Genomic DNA, 26,370 nt, shown 5'->3' on the forward strand with positions numbered 1-26,370 from the left:
ACTAACTGTGACCGTCCCACTTTCCACCTCAGTAAGATCTACTGGACGGACTGGGGCAACACACCTCGCATCGAGTACGCCAACATGGACGGCTCCAACCGGCGGGTCATCGCAGACACACACCTATTCTGGCCCAACGGCCTCACCATTGACTACGCTGGCCGCCGCATGTACTGGGTGGACGCCAAGCACCATGTCATCGAGAGGGCAGACTTGGATGGACGCAATCGCAAGGCCGTCATCAGCCAAGGTAAACCCTCGGGGTCTAGCACCAAGGAAGTTCAGAATTGTTTGTTGCAGATAGAGCTGACATATTGTTAAGAAACAAGCTTTTTGATTCTGCTATTGATACCTGTAGAGCAAAGTATAGACATACAACTCCACTTCCTTCCTTGACAGTTTCATACATGTTTAGGGTTTTTATGAAGGAGGGGAACTGGTGCATAAATAATGGGGCTGAAACATTCATGAACTCTCCCAGATATCGCAGTACAGGTGTTTATTAGTACAACAAAATTGGTAAAATGCTTTTTAATGATGGCTCAAACTGTGGTTAGCACCTGTTGCCTGCAACTCTACATCTTATTAGCTCACTGTGGCTGTTTCTCTGTTAACCTTGAAAAGAACGTTGCAAAATTATACCGAAAATTTCCATATCTTTAATGAAGATACAGTTTCACACATAAGGACTCTGCAGTTGCCAGTTTCAACAATAAAGGCTAGAGGAGGCTGCAGCTGCTTCACAATAAAAGCCTTATGGCTGGCTGGTGGAAACCTTTACATATTCATAGGGATGCACCGATATGGATTTTTTCAACCGATAATGAGCCTTTTAAAAGCTTGGTGTTGGATGTTAGCCGCTGCTGCTAATTAGCTCGTGCTAACTCTCTGGAGATGGTCCTTCAGCGTTGTGTCTAACTGGTGTCAGGTGGTCGGGGATCAGACCCTCAGCGCAATCCTGTTGTTTCCCTCTGGAACTGTGAAAGATGTCCACACCACGACATGTTTTGCCCTCTAAGCAGTTGTTGTTCTTCTTCTTCTCCGTGTTTATTGGCGGCTCGCAAACCAAGTTTAAAGGTACATGTACCAACACCTGCTGTGTCAGGTGTGTAGATGCTCCCTTGTTAAGTCAACGAACAATGCATAGTTATAAAACTGTCCCATTATCGGTTGATAATTTATCGGCCCAATATATATCAAGCATCCCTACTTATGCTGTAACACTGTGACATGTTATGTTTGCATTAACACAATTATAACTGCAGTAGTTCAGTACAAGTCCAGGCAGATAGGATGAGACAACCCATAATACCGTGGTCTCATTGTTGATGGAGATTATCTGGCACTTGGTTTAGATATTTCGGGGGAAGCACGGAAGAATCACAGAAATCATGGTAACTGAAATCTTCAGAAAATTGAGGCCTCTGGTGTGTGTGACACACCGGAACCAAGAATCAATAAGCAGGATTGGTGTAGCAGAAATGTACACATCTCCAACCATATTTCTGGTGCCTTGTTTTTTTCATTGAAAGCTTTGAGTGAGCTGGAGAGTAATAGGAGAGATGTGGTGTGCAGAGGTCTGGCGGGACTTCAGATCCTCATTAATTACCACACACACACACACACACACACACACACACACACACACTCAAAGAAACACAAACACACAAGGGGATATATATAAGATGTAGCATGCTGACGCTACTTCATTATACCATGTGGAGTTAATCAATGCCATATTTCCATTAAAGAGCATAGGCATGTGCCTACCACTGACATACACACACACACACACACACACAGACTCCATAAATAACAATGTAAAGCTGTGCGTGCCTCCGTTTATGTTGTTGGTTCCTCCAGTGAAGCCCACAATGTGTGTATGCACTTAAAGTGGGGATCTGGTATTTCCAGACGTAAGAAGGCAGAGTACTGATCAGTCACAAACACACTCTGGCCTTCCTCTGAGGCCTCGTGTTGCAGTAAGATGTGTCCATTACGTCTGTACATTTATCAGGTTTAGCTGCTTCCAGTTTGGGGCCTTTCTTTTTTTTTTTCCCAGATGAAGTGAAACAAGTATGAAAGAGTGAGTGACGATCAAGAGTGTTTAAGAGTGTGAAAAGCGAGAGGGACAGGGGAAATGTTTGATGAGAGTGTGTGTGTGTGTGTGTGCGCCATCAGCCCTGTGAGCTCTCCTTAATGATGTGTGCTCTCAGGATAAAAGGCTGTAATTGGCCCTGTCCTTCCTCCACAGCCTCTGTTTGCTCAGACAACACGCCGGACAAATGGGACGTTTGTGTGTGTGTGTGGGTGCGTGTGTCTGTGTCTGTGTGTGAGTGTGAGTGTGTGCATAGTTACATTCAGAGCCTCTGTGTCCAGGAATGTTAACGAGTGTCTATGTCCCTACACCTATAGTTTTCTGTGTGTGTGTGTGTGTGTGTGTGTGTGTGAGAGAGAGAGAGAGAGAGAGAGAGAGAGAGAGACCATGTTAGCTGGATCTGTGCCAGCTCCTCTGTCATTGGAGCCGGACAGGAGGCGGGTGTCACGGATAACGCCGCTATCCAGTCTGCACACCTGTGCAGATGGGGGAAGAGAAGAGAAGGGGCTGTGTGTGTTCCCGTGTGGTTGTTTGTGTGTGTGTGTGTGTGTGTGTATATATGTGTGTGTGCGTGATCATAGAGTACATCTGCCTGAGGACAAATGCTGTTTACTGCAGTGATGCCTCACAATGAGTCGTCTGCTGCATGACGATACACCGGACCTCCAGTCAGTCCTATAAGAAGTCATTTTGAGACACCAGCAGAACAATGCCCCCTTGTGGACAACAGGTCTTAACATAAAGTCTTAAATTTCACTAACATACACAGTTATTGCCTATTACAATAATAAGTCTACTCTGCAGTGGGGTCATAAAAATATAAAGCATTCTTCCTCTGGAGGGAAGTAATGTGCTCGTTAAATTTATGGGAATTGGCCAACTAGATTGAGATATTAAGTGTGCAGAGGTAATATTATTCCCTGAAAGTGACAATGGAGATAAAGTAGTGGAAAAGGTGCTTCCTCTGGAGAGGATGACTCATCCTCTGGGGATTATGACTATCCACACTGTGTCAATTGTGGCCAGTGTGCCACAGTGCTTTCTGACACTGCCACCAGGTGTCACCAAGTCAGGACAGTGGCTTGAAAATGTGATTAGGGTGCGTTGGTGGCTTAGTGGTAGGGCAGGCGCCCCATGTACAAGACTGTTGCTGCAGCGGCCTGGGTTCGAATCCAGCTTGTGGCCCTTTGCTGCATGTCATCCTCTCTCTCTCTCCCCCTTTCATACTTACCTGTCCTGTGCATTAAAGGCAAAAATGCCCAAAAAAGTATCTTAAAAAAAAAAAGAAAAGAAAATGTGATTAGTTTTTTTTTAAAAAAAAAATCTGTTTTGGTCTTAATCAGTGGTTCCCAAACTTTTTTAGACCACAGCACCCATTAAAACAATTTATTTTTGGCATAGCAACTTGAGCCACCGAACCATAATTATATTATAGCCATTTGTTCTTGGATGTACAGACAAAAGCCAATAATGGCATGTGCAAAAAAATATTCAACAATTTCTACAATCAGGCTCCCACCTCATCTGCGTCGCCAATTTCCCGTTTCCAAAATGTTTGCAGACATGAGTTAAAGATTGTCCCATCGAGTCTGTTTTTTAGGGCTGCAACTAACGATTATTTTCATTGTCGACTAATCTGTCGATTATTTCTTCGATTAGTCGACTAATCATTTCATCGAAAAATGTGTTAAAATGTTGAAAATTGTCGGTCTGTCTCTCCCAAACCCCAAAATTACGTCATCTAATGTCTTGTTTCATACTCACGCCAAAGGGTTTTAGTTCACCGTCATGGAGAATGTATAAAGCTGCCAATATCTGAACTAAAGAAGCCGTAATAAGAGTATTTTGGGGTACTTTTATAGTACTTTTCTATGAAAAATGACTCAAACTGATTAGTCGACTACTGAAATAGTCACAGATTAGTTTAATAGTCTGTTAGTCATCAATTAGTCGACTAATTGATGCAGCCCTACTGTTTTTTTAGATCACAACTTTTGTGTGGGAAGTGGCGTATGCCTCTTTCAGGCCTCGTTTTGTGCATACGCAATGTTTATAAATGAGACCCATGGTCTGTATAGGTCTCCTTCACCACTGAAATCATACACAGGGCTGACCAAGACTCACTTTTAGTTTTCATGATTCATTTTATTTCATTAATTTGTCTGTTTTATTACCATTTTTGTGATGACATCATCCTCTCAGCTTCAGTATTGTGAATTATTAAGTATGCATTTTGGTTACACTTTGTAATAACCATTATTAATAAATGGTAAATTAATAGTTAATTAACTGTGAACAAACAAATTAATAACAGTAAAACGTCTATTAACTAAAATGTAATTAACAATCAATTAACTATTTCTTAATGATGTTTTTATAATGTCATGCCTAAATTTCCAGTAGAAGTTCTGAGTTTGGACAGGGTGAGCTTTTCTATTATTCAGCTTCACAAACAAACACACACGACAGAAAGTAGCATCACAGTAGTTTTACTTGGTTTGTCTTTTTGTAAATGACATAAAAATCCAGTTAGCTTAAAGAGGAATGTGTTTCAAGAAGGAAACATCAAACAGTTTACCACCAAACTTTCTCCATGTCGCAGTCCATCACGCTGTAAGCTGAGCAGCTTTCTGTCCACCTGGAGGTGAGGTGTCGCCAATGACCTGTAGATAGAGAGTGTGACAGATTCAGGCGAGGCGTGAAAGGACTGGGAAGTGCCACATGTAGGTTAAAGGGGACATTACTGTGAAGGCTGGTGGGACGTTTGATGCCCTGTCGGCCTGCAGCTGCTCCTCCAGCTGTCCCGGAAAACAGGAGCAGGAGGGGTGGGGGTGGGGGGGGCGCAGAGACGACAAAGAAGAAGGTGACCGTATCAAAACCAGGCGCCTCGTAGATGTGGATGACTCAGAGGAAGGAAGAGGGTGCACTGTTGTCTCCCTCATGTTAGGATAAGATCAGAAAACACACACATTCAGCCGGTATCACCTCACACACACCTGGACCTGTCTGTGGAGGAGCGATACGGAAAACTTCACACACATTGATTTCACATGTCTTTACTGTTTATTTTTTGTAATAACTCACAGAATTACTTTGCACTTCTTTTAATATTCTCTGACCAAACGGTTCCTGATTTGAATCATGATTTTGTCTGTTTTTTAATCCAGAATATTGTTTTGGGATTGGTACCAAAACTCAGGTATTGTATCAGCACTTATAATAATCAACCCTACTCGGGTGCAAGTAGTAGGCAGATACAATATGAAGAAAAGAGGCCTCCACACGTTTATGTCCAGTTTTAGTATTGAATGAAAAAGCCAAGTTTTCGTTCCCTGTGCGGTCTAGGGTTGCAGTGATATACCGGTTTCAAGGTGTACCGTGATGTAAAAGTCTAATTTTTTGGAGCCAGAATTGATCATTTCTGGACAAGAGGGTGGAGCTCTGGAGGAGTGAGGGCTGGATCTGTCTTATAGACCATTGCAACGCCTCGCGGACAGCCTGTCACTCATGTGGCCCTGCCTTTAAATATGCACAACTTTAAGCCTTAAACAAAAATACAAACGGGTGCATTACATAAATGTTCACCCCCCCGTATAGCTGTCATGAATAGGGAACTAGCTGTAGAGACCAAATTAGATTTTTGTACCAGGCTGTAAACCTGCTTATTTCTGCTGTAAACTTGGACATTTCTTCTTCTGGAGCCAGCCTCAAGTGGCCATTTAAGGAACTGCCATTTTTGGTACTTATTGCATTGGCTTCATTTATCAGCCCTGGAGCTTTCTGCTTGGCATGCGTTGCAATTGTAGTCATCAAGGTCCAAGTCCACAGGAAATTAAATACAACACATCACTAACAAGTTGATAAATTAATACAGAATTTTTTTAATTAAAAAAAACCAACCAAACAAAAAAAAAAACAGGCAGCCCATAAAGTGTTTTCCATGTCTTCCAAAATCTGTCCATCTTTTAATTAAAATCAGACACCCACCTCTTTGAGCATTGCAGGGCAACAGTCTGTGACATCCACATTTTAGTAGATGGGATCCAAGGAGTGAACTGTACCAACAAGTTCTTGAATTACTGTGATCAAGACGAAGATCAAGTAATGAGAGAGACATTTTACAGTTAAAAAATAAACTTGTCAATGCTCTGTGGTGGACAAACTGTACTGGCGACACTGTGTCTACATATCTTTGGCATTTCTGAAGTACAGTTTGTAATTTTTGTTTGTACCTCATTCATTTATTCATAGCTGGCTGCTATAATAACATCAACCGCAATGTTTTGATTTTCTGTTTTCGGAGCTCATGTTGGAATATATGCACCGTTGGGTTATTCATTGCACCAGTGGCGTGCACAGACTTTTTGAAGGGCCGGGATGAAAAGAAAAAAAAGGGCACATACAGCGCGTTCTCGCCACTGAAGAGGGCACTAAGTTCTGTGTGTTTTCGAGGGCACTTTAGACATGTTTGTATGTTATACAAATGGCACATTACATAGCCTTAAAACAGACTAGCTAGACAGACTACACAAGTTAGTTTGTAGTTAGGATCAGCATCCACGAGAACTGTGTAAATTCAACGTTGGACTATAAAGAACACACAGAGACATGGATGTGTGAAAGAAATAAATACCTGGGGGGGTCTTGGGGTCCTCCCCCCGAAAATTTTCAATTAAGTAGATGCCATTTCCTGTATTCTAGTGCATTTTAACACCATATTATCTGGTGCTAATATGGTGATAATCCAAACTGGTTCTGTGAGATATAGTTCTGTCTCAATATAGATGAAAAGGGCCCAACATAAAAGTCATTGCAACAGTAATGTTTTAACCAGCCAAGAGGGCAGTTTGTTGTTTTTTGGCTCCCGGGAGAGCATTTTGGCCGCCAAGAGGGCACTTAAGCGCACGTTTTGGCTCCCAGGAGGGCATTTTGGCCGCCAAGAGGGCACTTTAGCGCGCGTTTTGGCTCCCAGGAGGGCATTTTGGCTGCCAAGAGTGCACTTTAGCGCACGTTTTTCAACAATTGGGCCACAAGTCACAGTCTGGGAGCGCAGAGCGTACTGTGAGTTCAGGTGAAGTAGCCTAATGTCAGATGCTGTGAATTGAGACTTAACTGTTCTTTGTGCTGGGTGTAAAGGTTTGCTTTCACTCTCCTCTGCAGCAGCTGCTCCTCTCATCCATTGATGTGATCTGATCAGTTACTCTGCTAGGGACTCAAACTCCACAAACTGTTGCTGAGGGGGCGAAAAACACTCACGAAGAGTTCTGCTTGCTCTAGATAATTTAATTAATTCCAACTTTTAACAAAGCTTTGAGCTATTAGGAAACATTTTCTGAGGGTAAACTGAGGTAAAATACATTCTGCACTAATGTACGTGCCAACCAAATAGGCATTACTAAATAGTTTGTTGCTCATAAAATACATAAAAAGATTAAAATGATAAAACTTTTGAATCATTGATCTTTACACTCCAACACACACACACACACACACACACACACACACACACACACACACACACACACACACGCACAAAATCACTCTGGTCCTCATGGCTCGTTATCATTCTGGTCTCTCTCCATTTTTAGCCATTTACCACTTGACATTTGTGCCGTGCTGTAAAACACTGTCATTAAATGAGCAGCGCTGTTTTTAAAAGCCCTGCGCCAGCACGCCCGCCACACCACCACCACCGCCGCCGCTGCCCTGTGTAGTCACAGAAATCACTTTTTCCAGCCATTTAGCGCTCTCGTCCACACTGGTTTTGCAGCTACTTCACCGGTGGAGGATTAAGCTGGAGAGAGAAAGAGAATGTGTTTTTGGACGAGTGTGGAGGAGTCACCCCGAGCAGATGTTCCCAGTGGAGCCAAATCTGCGAGGAGTTCCCTGTTACACATGTTAGTATTTAGGCCAGGGTTGCACTGATAGAGGATGTGAACACTGATGCTTTTGGACACAAGTGAACAGTTTTTACAAAGACAAAAACAGTCAGACATTCAAAGCCTCAGTTTAAGTTTTAAATGTAGCCAAAGGCCTGAAACTTATTTTCACAATCAGCTTCACTTACCACAAGCAGTGGGTTTTTATAGGAGCACGTTATGATCTGCCAAAGTTGGAACAACACATTGTAATAAATATTTTTTTTCTTTTTGTGATTGTTTTTAGGCATTTTTGCCTTCATATTTGACAGAGCAGAGACAGTTTGGAAATGCAAGGAGAGGTCCCAGGGTGGATTCAAACCAGGGGCGTTGCAGTAGTGCCACATGCGCTTAGGTACCAAAAAGTACAGCAATGACACATGGATTTTAGACATGAATGATTCTTGTATTTATGTTTTCTCTGCATTCTTCTTACTGATTTGAAGTGGGCGGGACAAAATGTCACACAAAGTGACATCGGCTAGACCAGTGGTTCCCAACTGGCAGGTCGTGAGTCTGTTCTGAATGCACCTCAAGTGACTCGCCACATGTCAAGTTCATAAATAAAGCACTTTATTTTTAGGTATAGTGAATTTTTGGTACAGAACTTTTATTTTGAAGTGCCGTTTCCTGCTATAGAGTGAGTGACTAACGGACAGCTCCTTGACAGAGACAGCAAACTAGCTGGACGACATGTCCAAACGCAAGTATGATGCTGAATACATTAAACTGTGTGGACCTTAACTAGTGACTATGGGAGAATCTGGACCCCCTGGCTGGTCCAGATGGGAACCACTAAGCAAGACTGTTATAACTGTAACTTTGAGTATTTCTCATTTACTTTGAAATGTTTATGGCATCCTGTTTTTGAAGTATTCAACACAACAAAGCCAATAAGAGAAGTCCCATGTCGACCAAAGTATTACGTGCTTAAAAGAGAACTACGTCCATTTTCAAAATTCATACATGTTATTCCAATGGTCAAAGACAGTAAAAAAATATAGGTAAACATGAGCAACTCTCCAACATCCAAAATAAAAACTTACCAATACTGTTATCGATATATCCATTTTTTCCCCACTTAATTTTAGTGATCATCAAGTCTCTTCTGTAGTGGAATTAACATCATATTATACATGTATATGATGTCCCACCAGCAGATGGAGACATGAAATATACCACTTTTCAATGTTTGTAATATTTATTCATTGTGCAAAATAAGAAAAAGCATGTTGGCCGATTCCGATTCTGATATTGGCTGATGACATGCTGATATTATCGTGCATCCCAGTGAATCGGTAAAGATGTTCTAGATGACACAGAGAGCACCCAGAGGATTGCTCTGAGCATATGGGTACATTTTTTGTTTCAGAACTGAGAACACTGCAGTAGAGTAAAGCTCATTTGAGTTTAAAAAAGAAAACAAATACTCTGTCGGTCCGCATTCATTGTCTATGAAGCAGCTCCAGACTTCATACTTGATGACTCACAAGTTTGAGACCCACTTATCTGGTTTCTGGCTCTGAGAGAGAAACACATGCCTACAAATATTGATTAAACTTTCCTAGGCCATGGAAATAACACATTGGAATTCTTAATTGAGGTGGTGTTCCCCTTTAAGCTCAAAAAGCCTCTTTTTAGACATCAAATGACACCAGTTCTTTGGACTGAAGCACACTGTATACACACAAAATCTGGAATATCCAGTATGACTGTCCTTCAGATTAAAGTCTTCAAGTAAAATAAGCAAAATCTAAAAAGTAAATAACATTTCATGGTAGACTAAGAGGAGAACTGGCCTCTTCCTGTCCAGTATCAGTGTCTTGTACCAGTCCGACCCGGGTTTAAAGGCTGTCCTCGTCCTTGATCTCAGAATTTGGATGGAAAAGTCACATTACTTAAGGAAACCGATGGAGCGTCTCTGCTTTTGGCCGCCCTGGCCACAACTAAACCAGCTACAGGCCAATGAGAGACAGAATAATTGAAAGCAGCTCTAAATGGGGACGCTATGACATCAGCCAAGCCCACAGCACTGAATGGGAGGATGTTTGGAGAGCGTTGGTGGAACAAGCCAAATGCAGCATTTGTTCTTTCCATCTTTTTAATGTTTGGATATAAATGTGCACATGAACTTCACAGGATCATTATTTTTTGTTCATTATGAAGGTGTCAGATTTAACGCCTGTGTTTGTTTGTGTCCCTTAAAAACCAGCTCATTGTTTTTGGAAAATGTTACTGGTGTGACTCTGGTTTTATTAAACGCTTCATCGAGCATCTCTCAGCCTTTCTGACATTTTTCTCTCTTTTTGTCTCTTTACATAGGCCTACCTCACCCGTTTGCCATCACAGTGTTTGAGGACAGCCTATACTGGACTGACTGGCACACCAAGAGCATCAACAGCGCCAATAAATTCACCGGCAAGAACCAGGAGATCATTCGCAACAAGCTGCACTTCCCCATGGACATCCACACCCTGCACCCCCAGAGGCAGCCTGCAGGTCGGTACTACATTTTAAGTTTGTTAAATCTAGGGCTGCCCCCGACTAAGAATATTCCAAGTCGACCAACAGTCATCATTTAGGGCCATTAGTCAACTAGTCGGCCGCATGTTTCTGATATTAATTTAATTACTAAATGATATATTTTGGTGGCTTGAGTTGAAGGTGTGAGAAAGAATAGTATCAGTAACATTACAGAGAAATACAAACCGTACTAATGAACCTTCATTAATATAGGCCTATATTTTATCTACAAGTGCACGTCACACACTGAGCGAGTCGCCTGTTAATGACGCTGTGGGCTAATGGGCATGTAGCTACTTCCATGTTTCAGATGATACGTCATGTTTGTAGTCGACCAATGAAGATGAGTTTACATATCACCTTGGGTTCGTCCTTCACCTTCTCAAAATGATCCCACACTTTGGATTTCCTGCCCGACATGTTATTAACTAGCCTGTGGAATAACTGCAGGTACCAGCCCTGGAAATTAACCCGACTCCTGTCTGACTGCTGAGCGTGGACACTTCCTGTGTCTGTCCTTTCAAATTAAATTCCCACATGGTCCAGTCATATAGGTTTTGATTTATTTTGGCTGCTCTTGATAGAGTTTCTTTTCTTTCTTTTTTTTCTTTTTTTTTTTGTTGTTTTGTTTTTTCTGCGACTAAGCAAACAATGAAATCTTGCCAACTAATGACCTTTCTGGTTGACTATTAGGGAGCAGCCATATTTAAAATTCCCTGAAATTTTGCAATAACTATTGGTACACTTCTTGAGTAAGAGCAGACAGAGTCCTCTGTGGGAGGATCAGAAGACAGATGGGAGTGAAATTAAATGTAAGGTGGAATTGCAACATTGTTGAAGCCAGAACAAACTGTTCTGCAGTTCTTTCAACACATTTTATCAAAGGCTGTGTCAGTGTGATGATCATATTTTTTCTGCCATTGTTGTCAAATGACAGGAAGGTCACAAAACAGTGACTTGAAACAGAGCAATCAATAGCTTTGCAGTGGAAGGATTCAATACACAGCTCTGAGCTTTGTGCAAGCAGCAGTGAGAAATGGCAGAAGCCCATATTGATGTTACATTCTGTGTTTTTCAGTCAGAGGCAAAACGCAAAATTATCAGTAATTTGAGCTGGTAGTTGTGTGTAGCACTCAAAGTCTTTCGGAAAAGCTCTGCTGTGACGTCAGTGAGCTGTCTGAAACACACTTGTTGTTTCAGTGGTTTAGATGAATGCATTTTGATGTTTCCACCTGTTTTTTGGTGACAAAAACACACAACGTATGGTGTGCAATATATGGATGAAATGGCGTGCAGAGATATTATACTGTACATGATCTCAGCTGGAGCTGAAAGCAAAGGAAAACCAGTGTTCTCCATTCATGAGGCTCAGAGGCTCCTTATATAGCCACTGGTTCATCCCACATCCCTTCAAATCTGTCTGTGGTTGTTTCTTTGTGTGTGTGGGTGAATTGTGGGTTAAAACAATGGAAGTATTTCTGAAAACATCCACTTTTGCAGCTTTCAGCAGTAGATCATGTTGACTTGCAGCAGGCAGGAAAACAAAATGCTGAACAACAAAAAAATTAAACTCGACATTAGAGGCTGGAAGATGAGCGGGTTGACGCGCACACACGGAAACTAGGAGCCTTCTCAAAGGATTTTATTGTGCACAGAAGTGAAGACTTTTTTCCCACATGGTGGCAGCGTCAGAGATGATAGAATGATTTGTTGCTGTAGTGTTGGACCATGTGGTGAACGGGCCGGTTGAGGTGTTTTATCAGCGTGATAACAAAGACTTGTGTTCTTTGCTCACACACCGTGTTGAACTTGAGGTCTGGCCAAGAGAAAGTTTTGGTTGACATGCTGATAAAATATTCTAACAGTCGGACACCAATATAAACTATGAGCTGCCTCTGTGTTGGCAGAGGGAGGTCAGGAACTATTCCTTTTGTTTTGGTGTAGATTCAGTGAATCGTGTGAGTGGAACACATCTGAACTCTGCAGCAATTGAACAAAGGCTTCAAAGCTGGAGTGAAATCCAGACGCACTGTGTGACATTTAGAACAGATGACCGAAACTCTGCAGAGGCTGTGTAGTTGATTGTATTTTTAAAACGGAAAAATATTCTGTCCTTTGATTTTCTCACACGTAAAATACTGTTTAACCTCTCGGCCTCTGACACAATAATAAAGCCTCTACAATCTGTGTACAGACAAGCTCTCAAGGTCCAAGATCATAAACCTACTAGTCCATACCCACTGAGTGCACAGTTGCCCACGTACAGTTTCACATGGTGTGTGTTTGGGATACAGGTCATAGGAATTTGCAGGTTAAATAGTCAACTGAACCCATTAAGAAGAGCAATGTATTCAGACAGAGTGTTTGTGAATTTGATAGCACGATTGCTTTATTGAAAGTACAGTAGTACCATTGCCAATAGTGGGATAGTTAGTGGGCTAAAACTGTACATTAGTAGCTGAGGTAGCACGTTGAAAGGCAGATGGTTAAAGTCATTGCCTTATAGAAGCTCAGTTTTAGTAAGTTTTCCAACTTTTGCCAAGAGGGAACTTTAGATATTGCTCCCTAGATTATGTTCACCCAGTTTCATGCAGATCGCTCAAACTTCCTAGGAAGAGATCCATTTGAAGTGTTTTTCAAAAAATTCAAAATGGTGGAAAATCTATATAAGTGGAAGTTATGGGTTCTTGAGGCAAATGTGTTCCTCATGAGGAGAGGCATCTCTGTGCAAAGTTTCATGTCTCTACGACATACGGGGCATGAGATATGCCCATTCAAAGTTTGACATTTCAATCGGTTGCTATAGCGCCCCCCTTTGGCCAATTGATGTAATATTGCTTCATTGGCATCCTCCCATGACCCTCTACCACTGTGCCAAATTTCACATGGATTGACCAAGTCAGTGAGGAGAAAAACATGGAACAGACACACAGACAGAGTTTTTGACATATAGTAAGAAAAGCGATCATCATTGTAGTATATTTCCTAAATATGGTCTTTATTTGCTGGTTAAATTTCACTCAAAAGCTTATTTAATTCACAAAATTATTAATGGATTAGCACCTCCCCTATTTACCACATGTATATTTAATAAAAATGTATAGATAGATGAGCCGGATCAAGACTAGGAGGGGACATTGTTGTTGAATAAGCATATTCCTGAGTGTCAAACTCATTTTAGTTCACGGGCCACATGCAGTCCGATTTGACCGCAGGTGGGCTGGACCAGTAAAACCACTGCATAATGTCCTATACATAACAAACACCTCCCTTTTTTTGTTTTAAAGAAGTACATTATAAAAATGCTAATCCATTTACAAAGCAGCCTGTGATGTCTTCAGAAGAATAAATTCAATTTCAACAATATTTCTGTACATTTCCACTCCTGTGTAGTAATCCTGACATTCTGGTCAGGGTGAAAAACTTTACATGAAAAAAATAACAACTTGATTTTTACCTTGATCACGAAACCTGGCACCTCTTAGCCTTCACAAGTGCATCACTATTACATGTGCAAGGTCATCCAGTGGGCCAGATTGGACTCTTTGGCAGGCCAGTTCTGGCCCCTGGCCCGTATATTTGACACCCCTGCTCTATAACAGCAACGAGGCTAAAGTGCAGCTTCTTCCTAGAGGCTGTGAGGCTTATGAATACTCTGGCTTAAAGTCTGTCCTCTGCACTTGGTACTGCTGCGACTGCATGCAGCTGTTGATGCACTGTTATGCACTATAATACATGCTGCTTTGTTTTTTAACTATGTGTTCTATTGATGATAGGCTTTTAGGTTATTCACTTATTTGTTATAGGTCTATCTTAAAATGTCATTTGTTCAGTACGCTGCTGGACCTGGGCAATGAATTTCGTTCCCTCATTTTATTTTGTTACTATAAGATGTTCCTCAAGATATTTTTAGAGTGGCCACGCATGAAACAGGTATCACTGTGTTCACTGCATCCTCATATCAAAGCATTAAAGGAGAGAGAGAGAGAGAGAGAGAGAGAGAGAGAGAGCATGCAGCCAAGGTCCTGGTTGGGTACCAAATATTATTAATTATATTTGAATATATTAAGATGTCTCTACGCACACAGTCCATCATCACACCCTGAGCTGTGTGTGTCCGTCTCTCCTGCAGGAGGCAGAAACCGCTGTGGCACCAACAACGGAGGCTGCAGCCACCTGTGTCTCCCCAGCAACAAGACGCACACCTGCGCCTGTCCCACCGGCTTCAAGAAGGTGGACCACTACAACTGTGCCAACGGTGAGACCCTCAACATCTGGAACTGCAGTTTGTGGCATAATTAAGTGAATGAATTAAGTTAGTGTAATATTTATGAAACAGTAACAACAGTTGTAGCCAGTTACCAGTTTTATTGAATGCATTTGAATATAGTTTGATATTTTCTGTAATTGTAAGCGGTTACACCCACAGCTATGTTTGTGTCCTGGTGGCTGAATTCACTATTTTTTAATGAATTTTTATTAGGGGAAAAAAAAAGTTTAATGTCACCTCTTATCGTCTGCCACATGGTCTCAATCTTTTCCTGTGGCTCATAAAGTTTAAAGACAAACCCTCAGCAGTAGCTTAGGAAGCGTCTGCACTTCTTATTGACTGAACTGTCAGTGTCAGTAAGTCAGTCACTGAGTGTCAGTGTCAAGATAATCCTGTAACACGCTGTTAATCTTCCTGATCAGTCTCAAGGTGTCGGCTGTAATAGGAAACTAAATTTACACGACATCCAGTTAAGTGAAATTTAACCAATGGAACAAGTTCAATTACATGTTCCAGTTCAGTGCAACTAAAGAAGTGCTGCACTAAAATATTGACTTTATTTTGGCAAAGTTTTAATGAATCCTTTTTTCCCCGCAACCTGTGACAGTTGCATTGCTTGAAACAGAATTATGTGACATTTACACAACCTGTAGTCATGCAAACATTTCTTTTACTGTCGTTATTCTAGATAATTATATCAGAGGAGGTTTATGTTTTCAGATATTATTCAGTCAGTGTGGTGAGGCTGATAGCTGTCTGTGTGTCAGTGCTGTTTTGCTGTGTTCACTGTTGACCCCACTGTTAAACCTAGAAGACTGACAGAAGACCTTTGGTCTTTAATCAGGTCTTGACAAGTTCCTGCTTTTTGCCCGAAGGACGGACATCCGACGAATCAGCTTCGACACAGAGGACATGTCCGATGACGTCATCCCTCTGGCTGACGTGCGCAACGCTGTGGCACTGGACTGGGATGACAAAGACGGCTACATCTACTGGACAGACGTCACCACTGACTCCATTAACAGAGCACTGTGGAATGGCACCAAGCAGGAGGTCAGTGACATGTACAGTCTGACTGAACCCCGCAGTGATCGGTCATTTCTCGTCTGTCCTGGACTTTACAAAGGGGAGCAGCAGGATTTAAGTTTATGCAATACTGCCATCTGCTGGGGCGGATGTGAAAGTGCAACATCTGGTCTCTGTACAAGATAATGTAGGTGTAGCGTCTGATTGAAACTAGAACTGGTGGAATTAAAATCTATGTTGTCCCTGTTTTCCCAGGTGGTGGTGGACACCAGTCTGGAGAGCCCAGCAGGTTTGGCAATTGACTGGGTGACCAACAAGCTCTACTGGACCGATGCTGGTAAACAGCTTTATTTCACATTACATCATATTTCTGATACTTACATGCAGTCGCCTGCACAGCAGTGTGTGCTCAGGGATTTCAACCAGTCATGTCATGTCTTTTTCAGGTACAGATCGTATCGAGGTGTCTAATGCTGATGGCAGCATGCGGACTGTCCTGATCTGGGAGAACCTGGACCGACCCAGAGACATAGTCGTTGATCCGATCGGAGGGTGAGATGATTTTAAATTTATAAAAAGTGACATATAAACTTGAGCTTGCGTTACACACTCAGTCCTTCTCATTTGTTTTATTCTTTCTCCATAGTTTTATGTACTGGACAGACTGGGGTGCCAACCCAAAGATCGAGCGTGCAGGAATGGACGCCTCCAGCCGCATCGTCATCATTTCATCTAATCTGACGTGGCCCAACGGACTCGCCATTGACTACGCGACCCAACGCCTGTACTGGGCCGACGCTGGCATGAAGACTATTGAATTTGGCAACTTTGATGGTTCTGATCGACAGGTAAAGGGTGTTTTTATAGCTATAATGCTTTCATTTTTGTTCTCACAGTGTTACTGTATTTATTCTGATGTGTTTGAGAAATTCTTTAAAATAGATTTGCTTTCAGGTTTTTCTGTTTATGTGGAAACAGCACTGTTAGCAGATGTTTAGGAATGTTCACAGATCTCACCGGAGCTCTCCCTCTGTTTGTGCATTCAGGTTTTGATTGGCAGCCAGCTGCCTCATCCCTTTGGCCTGACTGTACATGAGGACAAGCTGTACTGGACAGACTGGCAGTCCAAGAGCATCCAGAGCGCTGACAAGCTCACTGGCTTAGGACGGCACACACTGGCAGAAAACCTAGAGAACCTCATGGACATTCACATGTTTCACCGGCACAGAGAGACAGGTCTGTGTGCGTTTAGAGCAAGACTGAAGCGTACATATACAGTTGATAGTTTTGATAAACCAATATTGTGTTACTGAAATAGTTCAGTGGTTTTCAAACGTTTTGTGACCAAGGCACACCAAAGGGCAAGCCACGATCTCAAGGCACACCTCTATTTATATCTGTGCACAAGAGCTTCTATCACGTGTGTTATCGCTCTTACCACTACGTAAATGTTTGACAACTAACTACTACTCATGAAATATTTATGAACAAAATGATTCAAGAATTAATTTTAAATTTTGTGAAATTACATCGAAGCACCAGTAACACACCCACTTAAACGGGAAACAATGTAAGATAGGGTGATGAGCACTTATAATACCTGCACGTGAACGGCGACAAATAGGTTCCCAGTGAAAGTTTTATTTTAATTCGTTTGCTTCTGTAGTAAGGAAATGGCTGTGCACACCATAGTGATACAGTCAATTAAAAATTCATTCCTAACTTTTTGTATAGGCCCAGCTGAATATTGCAATAATAATGCCTGGTATCACAAAACCCCACAGCACACCTGGATTTGCGTCACAGAACACCATTTGAGACCCACTGATATAGTGTATTTTGAAAGACAATCCGAGAGCTGTTAAATACAAGTCTGTGGGCCACGATTAGCCCCCGGGCTGGATTTTAGACATGACAGGCGTAAGATCTCCAGCCAGTCGATCATTAGTGTCATTTCAGCCCAAGCTTGACGAATGGGCCTCCAGGGTCCTGAGCTACAGAGCAGCCTGTTCTTTTAGTGTTAGCTTAAGAGGCCAAAGTGCACAGCAGTAAAGGGTTAGTCAGTCAAATGTAAAAATCTGTTTTTCCCGTGAGGAAATAAGCTTGTAGTTATGTTTAGTACAAACATATCATGTTTAATTTAACCAATGCAGTGTAGTTTGCAGAAAATAATCACAATTTAAATCTTTATATTGGTCAGAAGTGTTTTCTATATGTTGCTCACCTGTGATCACCTCCATAAACACTTCAGTTCACTTCACACACTTCAAACTAATAGTCATTATTTCATTTCAAATCCAGTGTGCCTCAGTACAAAGATATGAACTATAAAAATGAGAATTGAGTCACTAAACTTAAGGTGTCCTGTTGGACTTATAGTCTCTTGTGACAAGGATAAAGATCTCCTCCTGTCACTCCTCTGATTTTTGCCGCCTGTCCTCAGAGCTCAGATGCTGTGTCTCTGCTGACACTGAGAGGATTACAGGTAAACTGAACCCAGATCACTGGCTGAGAGGCCAGAGAGCCTCAGGCGCTCATACCAAACTGAAACCTCACTGATCTCACTGATGTGTGGGGCTTTCCTATGTTCCCTTAAGGGAAGTTGTGTGTTTCTGTTTTCTTTGCCCCAATTTTTCCCATTCCCTCTCCATCCCTCGCCTCAAAGCCAACCGAGAAAGTAGGACAGTGGGTGAGTTGAGTTGTTGTGTGTGTCTCCATCTGTAGTGCGAAACCCGTGTGCGGTGAATAATGGAGGCTGCAGCCACCTCTGTCTCCTGGCTCCTGCTCCCAAAGCCTCCAGCTGTGCCTGTCCCACTGGGATCAACCTGCAGACAGATGGGAAGACCTGCACGCCTGGTACGATACTTTATCTTCAGTGTCAAAAATAATCCAGTTACTGTTGTCTGTTCACCCATGTTTACAGTAACAGTAACTGGGTGTAGCTAATAATGCTAATGATCTTCATGGTGCAGATTAGTCATGATACAAAGACATGAATGCTAAAAATCGCACATATACTGCAACTTGTTGACCTCCAAACCAACATTATACTTAGTTTTAGCATCACCAAAGACATGAGGGGACATGTAGTTCCAAAAATTTGAATGTTTTTATCTCAGAATGAACTACAAATTTTAATAAACAACAGCAGTGACAAAGTCCTTGAAAAATATCTGTAGAAAACTGAACCCAAAACATTGAGGAGTTCAAAGGGTTACGTTAAAAACCTTTGCTTCCAGGAAGATGAAAGCATGTCAGCCCCCTTTGTATTCTCACTTGAAGGTGCTGTGATGTGTGTGTGTGCAGGGATGAGCAGCTTCCTGATCTTTGCACGGAGAACGGACATCAGGATGGTGTCTCTGGATATCCCCTACTTTGCTGACGTGGTTCTGGCTGTCAACAGCTCCATGAAAAACACTATCGCCATCGGGGTCGACCCCAAAGAAGGTTCGTGTGTCTTTTCAAAGTTTTAAAGTGCCTGTTTGAAAGTTAGACGCGAGTCCTTACACGTGTATGTGGCGCCTCCTGCAGGAAAAGTCTACTGGTCTGACAGCACGCTGAAGAAAATCAGCCGGTCCAGCATCAGCGGAAAAGAACAAGAAGACATCATATCTACAGGTGAGGAGGAGGGCTCACATTTACGATACTGTTTAATTCCACCCAGTCAGAATGTCGTGACTCCATCTCTGCTGCTCTCTCTGTGTCTCTCTGTAGGGTTGGTGACGACTGATGGCCTGGCGGTGGATGCTGTTGGCAGGAAGATCTACTGGACGGACACAGGAACCAACCGCATTGAGGTTGCCAACCTCGACGGCTCCATGAGGAAAGTTCTCGTCTGGCAAAGCCTGGACAGCCCTCGAGCCATCGCCCTCTACCATGAGATGGGGTGAGGCTGCTGTAACTTGACAGCTTTGACACTGGTAGAGATGGAACCAGATTTTGCACTGTGACTTCCACTTCACTGATTATTACCACCACTAACCGTTTAGGATTTGTTGTCCAAACTACTTGTCTAATCTATGCTCTTTGCTCTCATGAACTAACATTTTCTCATCAGTATAACTACGTCCTAGTTCCAGTCTGTCAGACCTTTGACCTCTGTGTCCCTCTCTCCTTCCAGTTATATGTACTGGACAGACTGGGGCGAGCATGCAAAGCTGGAGCGCTCTGCGATGGACGGATCAGACCGCCTGGTCCTCATCAGCAACAACCTGGGCTGGCCCAACGGCCTGGCTATCGACATGGCTGGCTCACAGTTACTGTGGGCTGACGCTCACACTGAGGTCAGCAGCCACTCCTCATGACACTCACGTGAACTTTCACCTCAAAAATCATCTATCTGAGTTATGAAATGATTATATGCGCCCCGTTCCTCTGTCTTGTCGCGGCTGTGTCCCACTGCCACATTTTCTTCACTGATTCTCGGTCAAATGTCTCTAAAGACTCTGACCGATGAGATAAAAGCAGAAAATCAAACCTGTTCTGAAAGTTTTAATGACGGACTAAAGTTTTGGACTCAGTGTGCAAACGTGGAGTTAACAATGTTAGCTGCTAACTTTTGGCTCAGCCTCCTCCAAGTTAGGAACCTTATCCAGAAAGTCATCCGCTCTGAATTTTGAATAGAGCCCCTTTAAGGACTTGTAATGTTGGTGTACCCAGAATGTGACTGTATTCTGCTGTTACACTCAGTGCAGGTCACTGTGGATCAGAGGAACTGTTCAAAATGATAATAATCCATATCTGTATAGCACTTTTTAGACAAGGGCCTCACAGAGAGTAACAAGAGAATGAAATTAACGCATGCAAGAGTAGTAAAACAATTTTGGACCGTTCATAATGATGTACCAACTTAATTAAAAACAGACAAGGCATATAAAGACGATTAAAGTCTGTAGAAATTAGTGGAGATTTAAAGGTTAAACGGCGAAACGCTAATTGACTCAAATGTAAATGCATTAAGATAAAGGGCATCAGACATTAATGGAGTCACGGTGATAATCCCTCTCTTTTCTCTGGTCCTCTCCAGCGCATCGAGGCGGCCGACCTGAATGGGCAGAATCGCCGCACCCTCGTGACTCCAGTCCAGCACCCGTACGGTTTAACCCTGCTGGGCTCCCACATCTACTGGACCGACTGGCAGAGTCGCAGCATCCAGAGAGCTGACAAGAACACGGGGACCAACACCATCACGGTGCGAGCCAACCTGCCAGGCCTGATGGACATCCAGGCTGTGGACAGGGAGAGGCCTCTGGGTGAGTCTGAGGACTGTCGTATGAATGAAAGAATGTTTATGCTCATAATAAAACGCTGTGTTGTCGTTTGACTCAACACCAATTAGTTCACAAGCGACAGTCTGCTGTGTGACTGCATCAATTATAATAGCCCGGCATGTTTTCATCTATTTATACTGCTCATTTCCTTAATTTCCGTCTCCTAGTCAATATCTCTTGACCTCCTCGACACAATGGATTCAGATTCCGTTTCACAGCTGATCAAACAGCTTACTGAATTTCTCAGATTGCTCAGAGGCCTGTGTTACACTCTCACTACAGCAACTCCTCCTCTATTTTTGGTTTCCTTACATGATGATCCCAAATTAGCTTCTGATGTTTGTATAATGTGCCGCTCACCTGGTGATTGACAAGTAATTACAAGTTGCCTCAAAACATTTGAAATCATCTTCGAGTACACGCACATTCTGTTTCGGCAGGGTGTCTGTGTTTCTTTACATCACTCCTCCTGTCTCTGTCCTCTCCAGGTTTCAATAAGTGTGGCAGGAGGAACGGCGGCTGCACCCACCTGTGCCTGCCCCGTCCCAACGGCACGTCCTGCGCCTGTCCCACCGGCATCCTGCTCAAGGGAGACGGCAGGTCATGTGACGACTCCCCGGAGTCGTTCCTGCTGTTCTCCAACCGCGTCAGCGTGCGCAGAATCTCCCTCGACACCAATGACCACACAGATGTGCATGTACCGGTGCCCGAGCTACACAACGTCATCTCACTGGACTACGACAGCGTGGATGGAAAGCTTTACTACACCGATGTCACCCTGGATGTTATACGGTGCGAACATGAACAGTGTCTACATGCAAACTTCCACTTGTCATGTCTGTTATAGCTTTCATTACATTAATTATGATTTGATTATTTAATGATGACTTAGAAATGCAGTAGAGAGTGGAAACAAGTACAGATTCAGGATAAAGTTTGCCATGCTTGACATTACTACTTTGAGAGATAGTATTACCAGCATTAATTTTACTTTCTTCCATAGGCGTGCGAACTTGGATGGCAGCGGCATGGAGACGGTGATCAGCCAGGGCCTGAAGACCACAGACGGGCTGGCTGTAGACTGGGTGGCCAGGAACATGTACTGGACCGACACCGGGCGCAACACCATCGAGGTGGCCCGCCTGGATGGAACGAGCCGCAAAGTCCTGGTCAACAACAGTCTGGATGAACCCCGAGCGATTGCAGTGTTCCCAAGCAAAGGGTGAGGAGGGAGTCTTAAGTGAGGAGTTTTAGTCGGGATGTTTCTCATGGTTGTTTTTTAACCTTTGCACAATAGAGAGTCTCCTCACCAGTTTTGCTTCTGCTCTGCAGTTTCCTGTTCTGGACTGACTGGGGTCACATTGCAAAGATTGAGAGATCTCACCTGGACGGCTCGGACCGAAAGGTTCTGATCAACACCGATCTGGGCTGGCCCAACGGGCTCACACTGGACTACGACACACGAAGGTCAGAGAGGGAAGCGTGTTTGTGGAAGGAGCTATCTGTCTGGCTTTTTAACAAACAGTAGCCTTGTAAAACAAATTGGACTGGGTGGCACGTTGGTGCAGTGATTAGCATTCAGATATTTGTTTGTTGAGATAAGTGTATGGTTTTCAATCTTTTTGTCCTTGTCCTTAAACAGGGTGTTTAATCTCTTGTTTTCACAGCAGTCAGAAGGCATATTCAATGTATTTACAGAGACAAGTGTGTTTATTAATCTGTGATGTTTTCTGCAGGATCTTCTGGGTGGACGCCCACCTGGACAGGATCGAAAGTTCGGACCTGAATGGGAAACTGCGCCAGGTCCTCGTCAGTCCCGTGTCCCACCCGTTCGCCCTCACACAGGTACCCCTCCCCATCCCTCCTCACCCTCAGCTGTCAATCACTGGGCTGACCCCTTCCTCTTGGCTGCCTCCTCCACTCACCTGCTCTCTTTCACTCATCGGCTCACCATGTGACTCTCACTGGTCGTCTCTCCGTCTCCGTCCTCCCACTCATGCTGAACTCATTCGACTTAACCATTTCTTCTACTTCTTTTCCACTCTGACCCTCATTTTTCTTCCTCCCCGTTTCCCTTCCCTTTCTTCCTCCCATGCCCCTTCTCCTTGTCTGTGTTTTTCCTCTCCTCTCTTCTTCTCCCTCGTTTCCCCAGTTGAAGCCGGTGTCCTCCCCTCTAACTCCTTTCTCCCGACTCTCGCAGCAAGACCGCTGGATCTACTGGACGGACTGGCAGACAAAGTCCATCCAGCGGGTGGATAAACACACCGGCCGCAACAAGGAAACGGTGCTGGCCAACGTGGAGGGCCTCATGGACATCATAGTGGTGTCACCTCACAGGCAGACAGGTAAGGAGGCTCTTCTTCTGACACATCCACATGACACAGGGGAAATTAAAGACCTCACTATGGCTATCTGTGAGGACTCTGATGCTCAAAGTGTTTGGCTAGTGAAGTGCTTAAGCAGCAGAGCGTGGAATAAATCAGGCGATGAACACGGGTGCAGAGCAGGTCGCAAGTCTAGTCAATAACCTGATATCAAGACAACGCATACTTTAGTTGAAAATGCATTAAAGTCATCATAAAGCTCAAGAAATTACACAAATTTGATCCAAAATGTTCATATTCAGTCACTCTGTACGGCGTGGTCATCTGATTGGTCTGTCAGTATAACTTCTACTGATTAGCATGAGTTGAAAATGTTACACTGTAAGAGTGCACAAACATCAGATGTTGCTTTGCAATCCATAGGACTCGTGAATATCTGTGACCCTTGCTAATGTTAGACTGAATGATTTTTGTCAGCCTCCTTTCATAACAACACCACAGAATACATTTCCTCTTCCAATCAGTGTTTTGGGTCACAAAAACCAAATTTTGAAATCCCTAAGGTGCAGATTTGTCAGATTACTGGTCACTTTGTATCCACATGGACATGTAAAACAGCTTATATTAGCGTTTAGGAAAGGAATGAATCTAAATTTGTGCATGCCTATGTTTGCTTTGTGTAATAAGCATGCGCTGGAAACCTTCTTGAAGACATTGATGGCCTTGTCATGTAACATGCTTACATGCTGTACAAGTAACTGTTTAAAGGAAATAAAAAGTAAAAAAAAAAAAAAAAAAGAAAAGAAAAAGCATGCGCCAGAAACAATAACAGCAGCGGCATATTACTGTTTTGTTATTGTCTCCGCTTAAACTTAGCACTGCTGCACCACTTCAAGTATGAATGTATGAATACATACATGGTGACAAGCTGTTTTAAAGCAAATTGAAAAACTGTAACACACACACACACATATATACAAAAATAAATAAATAGGAACACAGAATAAATATATAAATATATAAAATAAAAATTAAAATAGTAATGATAATATTAAATGAAAAAGAAAATTGCAAAGAACAAGAAAAAAAATAATTTACATTGGGGGTTCTATCTGACAGACACCTATTCAAGTCCTTCATTGCATACTGTGTATTATGCTTACTTCGGACACAACAAATTTAAGTAAGTTGTAATGCAGAGGTTGTGATTATGCTTCCTCCGTCATGTCCAACATACAAGATAAATCTTTGCTCCTAAGATATCTTATAAATGGGCCCCAGATACATGGAAACCATTGTTGTTTGTCTCTGATTGTGTATGTAATTGTGTATGCCCAGTATTCTCTGGGTCTCTGGGTTCTTTTCCATGTTAATGCTGTAGAAGGCACACGTCTATAAAAATTGTTCACTGCGTTTTTCAGTCCTTATATTGACGGGGAGTTAACAGTGATGAGATCCTCAGTAGGTGTTTTGAAAAAGGTAACGTTAACCTGTAAACTTTGCTCCCTTTGTGACGAGGTGAAGCTGCAGGAATCAGCTAACACCGGCAAACGTTTGGGGTCGTTATTAAATTCTAGTGTGAACAAGATATGTTGTAAAATCAAGGTTGTGTAAAAAGGTTTAATAATCTGTTTTCAAGAATATCTGTGTACATGCAGACAATAAAATCAAAACAAAAATGAACCCGATCAAATTATAGCTGCAGCAGTTAGTGGATTATTAAAGTCGTCAATCAACAGAAAATTAATTGGCAACTATTTTGGTATTCAAATAATCATTTTAGTAGGATTTTAAGTGAAAAAGCCAAACATTTGCTAGTTTTATGCTTCCCACATATGAGAGTTTGATGTGTTTCTTTGTTATACGTGATAATAAACTGAACAGCTTTGGACTTTTTGACTGTTTGTCAGATACATTGACACAATAATTAATCGACTAGTCGAGAAAATTATGGTCAGATTAATCGATAATTAAAACAATTGTTAATTGCAGCCCTAAATTAAATTAATTTCACTTTCTTTGTCTCCCAGAGAAAGTGAATCAGCACTTTTAATTAGAAGTCCCAAGGATTCTCAAAAAGCTTGTTTAGTAACCTTTCCTCTGGCATGATTAAGATTTTTGCTGCAGGGTGGTCAAAAGAAATCTGATTCCAGTTGCTCTCAGGATAATTAGCTAAACATGAAGGATTTATTTGACCTTCTTTTATGTCATTTGATAAATAGACAAAGTATTTTACTTGGAGTAGCCTCTGGTAATGAGTGTGAGTTGTTTATTGTTTTGTAACAAACTGCATCACAGTTCTCTTTAAGAGGGCAGGGACCTTCATTTTCTGCTGTAACAATAGTGTTGCAAACTCAAATTTCTTTGTTCTCACCAAATGAAATAAACCAAACTAAAGGAGAAAACACTCACTGATTTCAAAGAAGCCACGCAGACTGTTTGCCACCTGTGAATGTCCCCTCTCCTGTCATTCAGGTACCAACCTCTGTGGGGTGAATAATGGCGGCTGCACTCACCTCTGCTTCGCCAAGACCAACAGTTTTGTGTGCGCCTGTCCTGATGAGCCAGACGGGCGACCCTGCTCCACCAGTGAGTGACCAATGTGATTGTACAGTGTATTATTGTGTATTTTGCTAACTTGTCATGGGCAGGTCAAATCACAGTAATTTTTTTATTTACCTCCTGGCATAGAGTGTCACACTTTTCTCAACGGCCTTTATGCAGAATCCATTTCCCCCAATATTTTGTACTTTTCCCACCTCGAGCCTTAAAATAAAACCAAATCTTTCCACACAGTATGTTTCATTTATAATCCCCACACATTGGGCCAGTGTTGGAGGATCAACTTGCAACCATTTGTGAGTTATGGCTTTCCTGCTACTTGCCAAAAGTATCTTCATTAAATTTTTATCTTTGTGTGGGACAGTTTCAGGTATTTTTC

The 26,370-nt window shown here is 42.5% G+C and overlaps 1 protein-coding gene across 3 annotated transcripts in view; it reads left to right on the forward strand.

The window, feature by feature from the left end:
* The window catches only part of lrp4 (low density lipoprotein receptor-related protein 4), a 156,530-nt gene that overhangs the window by 121,705 nt on the left and 8,455 nt on the right, over positions 1-26,370 (forward strand). For 2 of the 3 annotated variants that reach the window (XM_049561475.1, XM_049561489.1), the window contains exons 14-33: positions 33-250; positions 10,339-10,515; positions 14,672-14,797; positions 15,654-15,862; positions 16,091-16,172; positions 16,282-16,387; positions 16,482-16,683; positions 16,882-17,071; positions 18,560-18,691; positions 19,142-19,282; positions 19,367-19,453; positions 19,550-19,721; positions 19,956-20,118; positions 20,862-21,087; positions 21,594-21,897; positions 22,109-22,327; positions 22,438-22,572; positions 22,842-22,950; positions 23,258-23,450; positions 25,905-26,018. In XM_049561475.1, the coding sequence (XP_049417432.1) occupies positions 33-250; positions 10,339-10,515; positions 14,672-14,797; positions 15,654-15,862; positions 16,091-16,172; positions 16,282-16,387; positions 16,482-16,683; positions 16,882-17,071; positions 18,560-18,691; positions 19,142-19,282; positions 19,367-19,453; positions 19,550-19,721; positions 19,956-20,118; positions 20,862-21,087; positions 21,594-21,897; positions 22,109-22,327; positions 22,438-22,572; positions 22,842-22,950; positions 23,258-23,450; positions 25,905-26,018 (3,305 nt within the window). The remainder of the gene's footprint in view (positions 1-32; positions 251-10,338; positions 10,516-14,671; positions 14,798-15,653; positions 15,863-16,090; positions 16,173-16,281; positions 16,388-16,481; positions 16,684-16,881; positions 17,072-18,559; positions 18,692-19,141; positions 19,283-19,366; positions 19,454-19,549; positions 19,722-19,955; positions 20,119-20,861; positions 21,088-21,593; positions 21,898-22,108; positions 22,328-22,437; positions 22,573-22,841; positions 22,951-23,257; positions 23,451-25,904; positions 26,019-26,370) is intronic. The other variant, XM_049561481.1, reaches the window with a different exon arrangement.

Source organism: Epinephelus fuscoguttatus, linkage group LG2 (genome assembly GCF_011397635.1).
Source record: "Epinephelus fuscoguttatus linkage group LG2, E.fuscoguttatus.final_Chr_v1".
Taxonomy (NCBI): Eukaryota; Metazoa; Chordata; class Actinopteri; order Perciformes; family Serranidae; genus Epinephelus; species Epinephelus fuscoguttatus.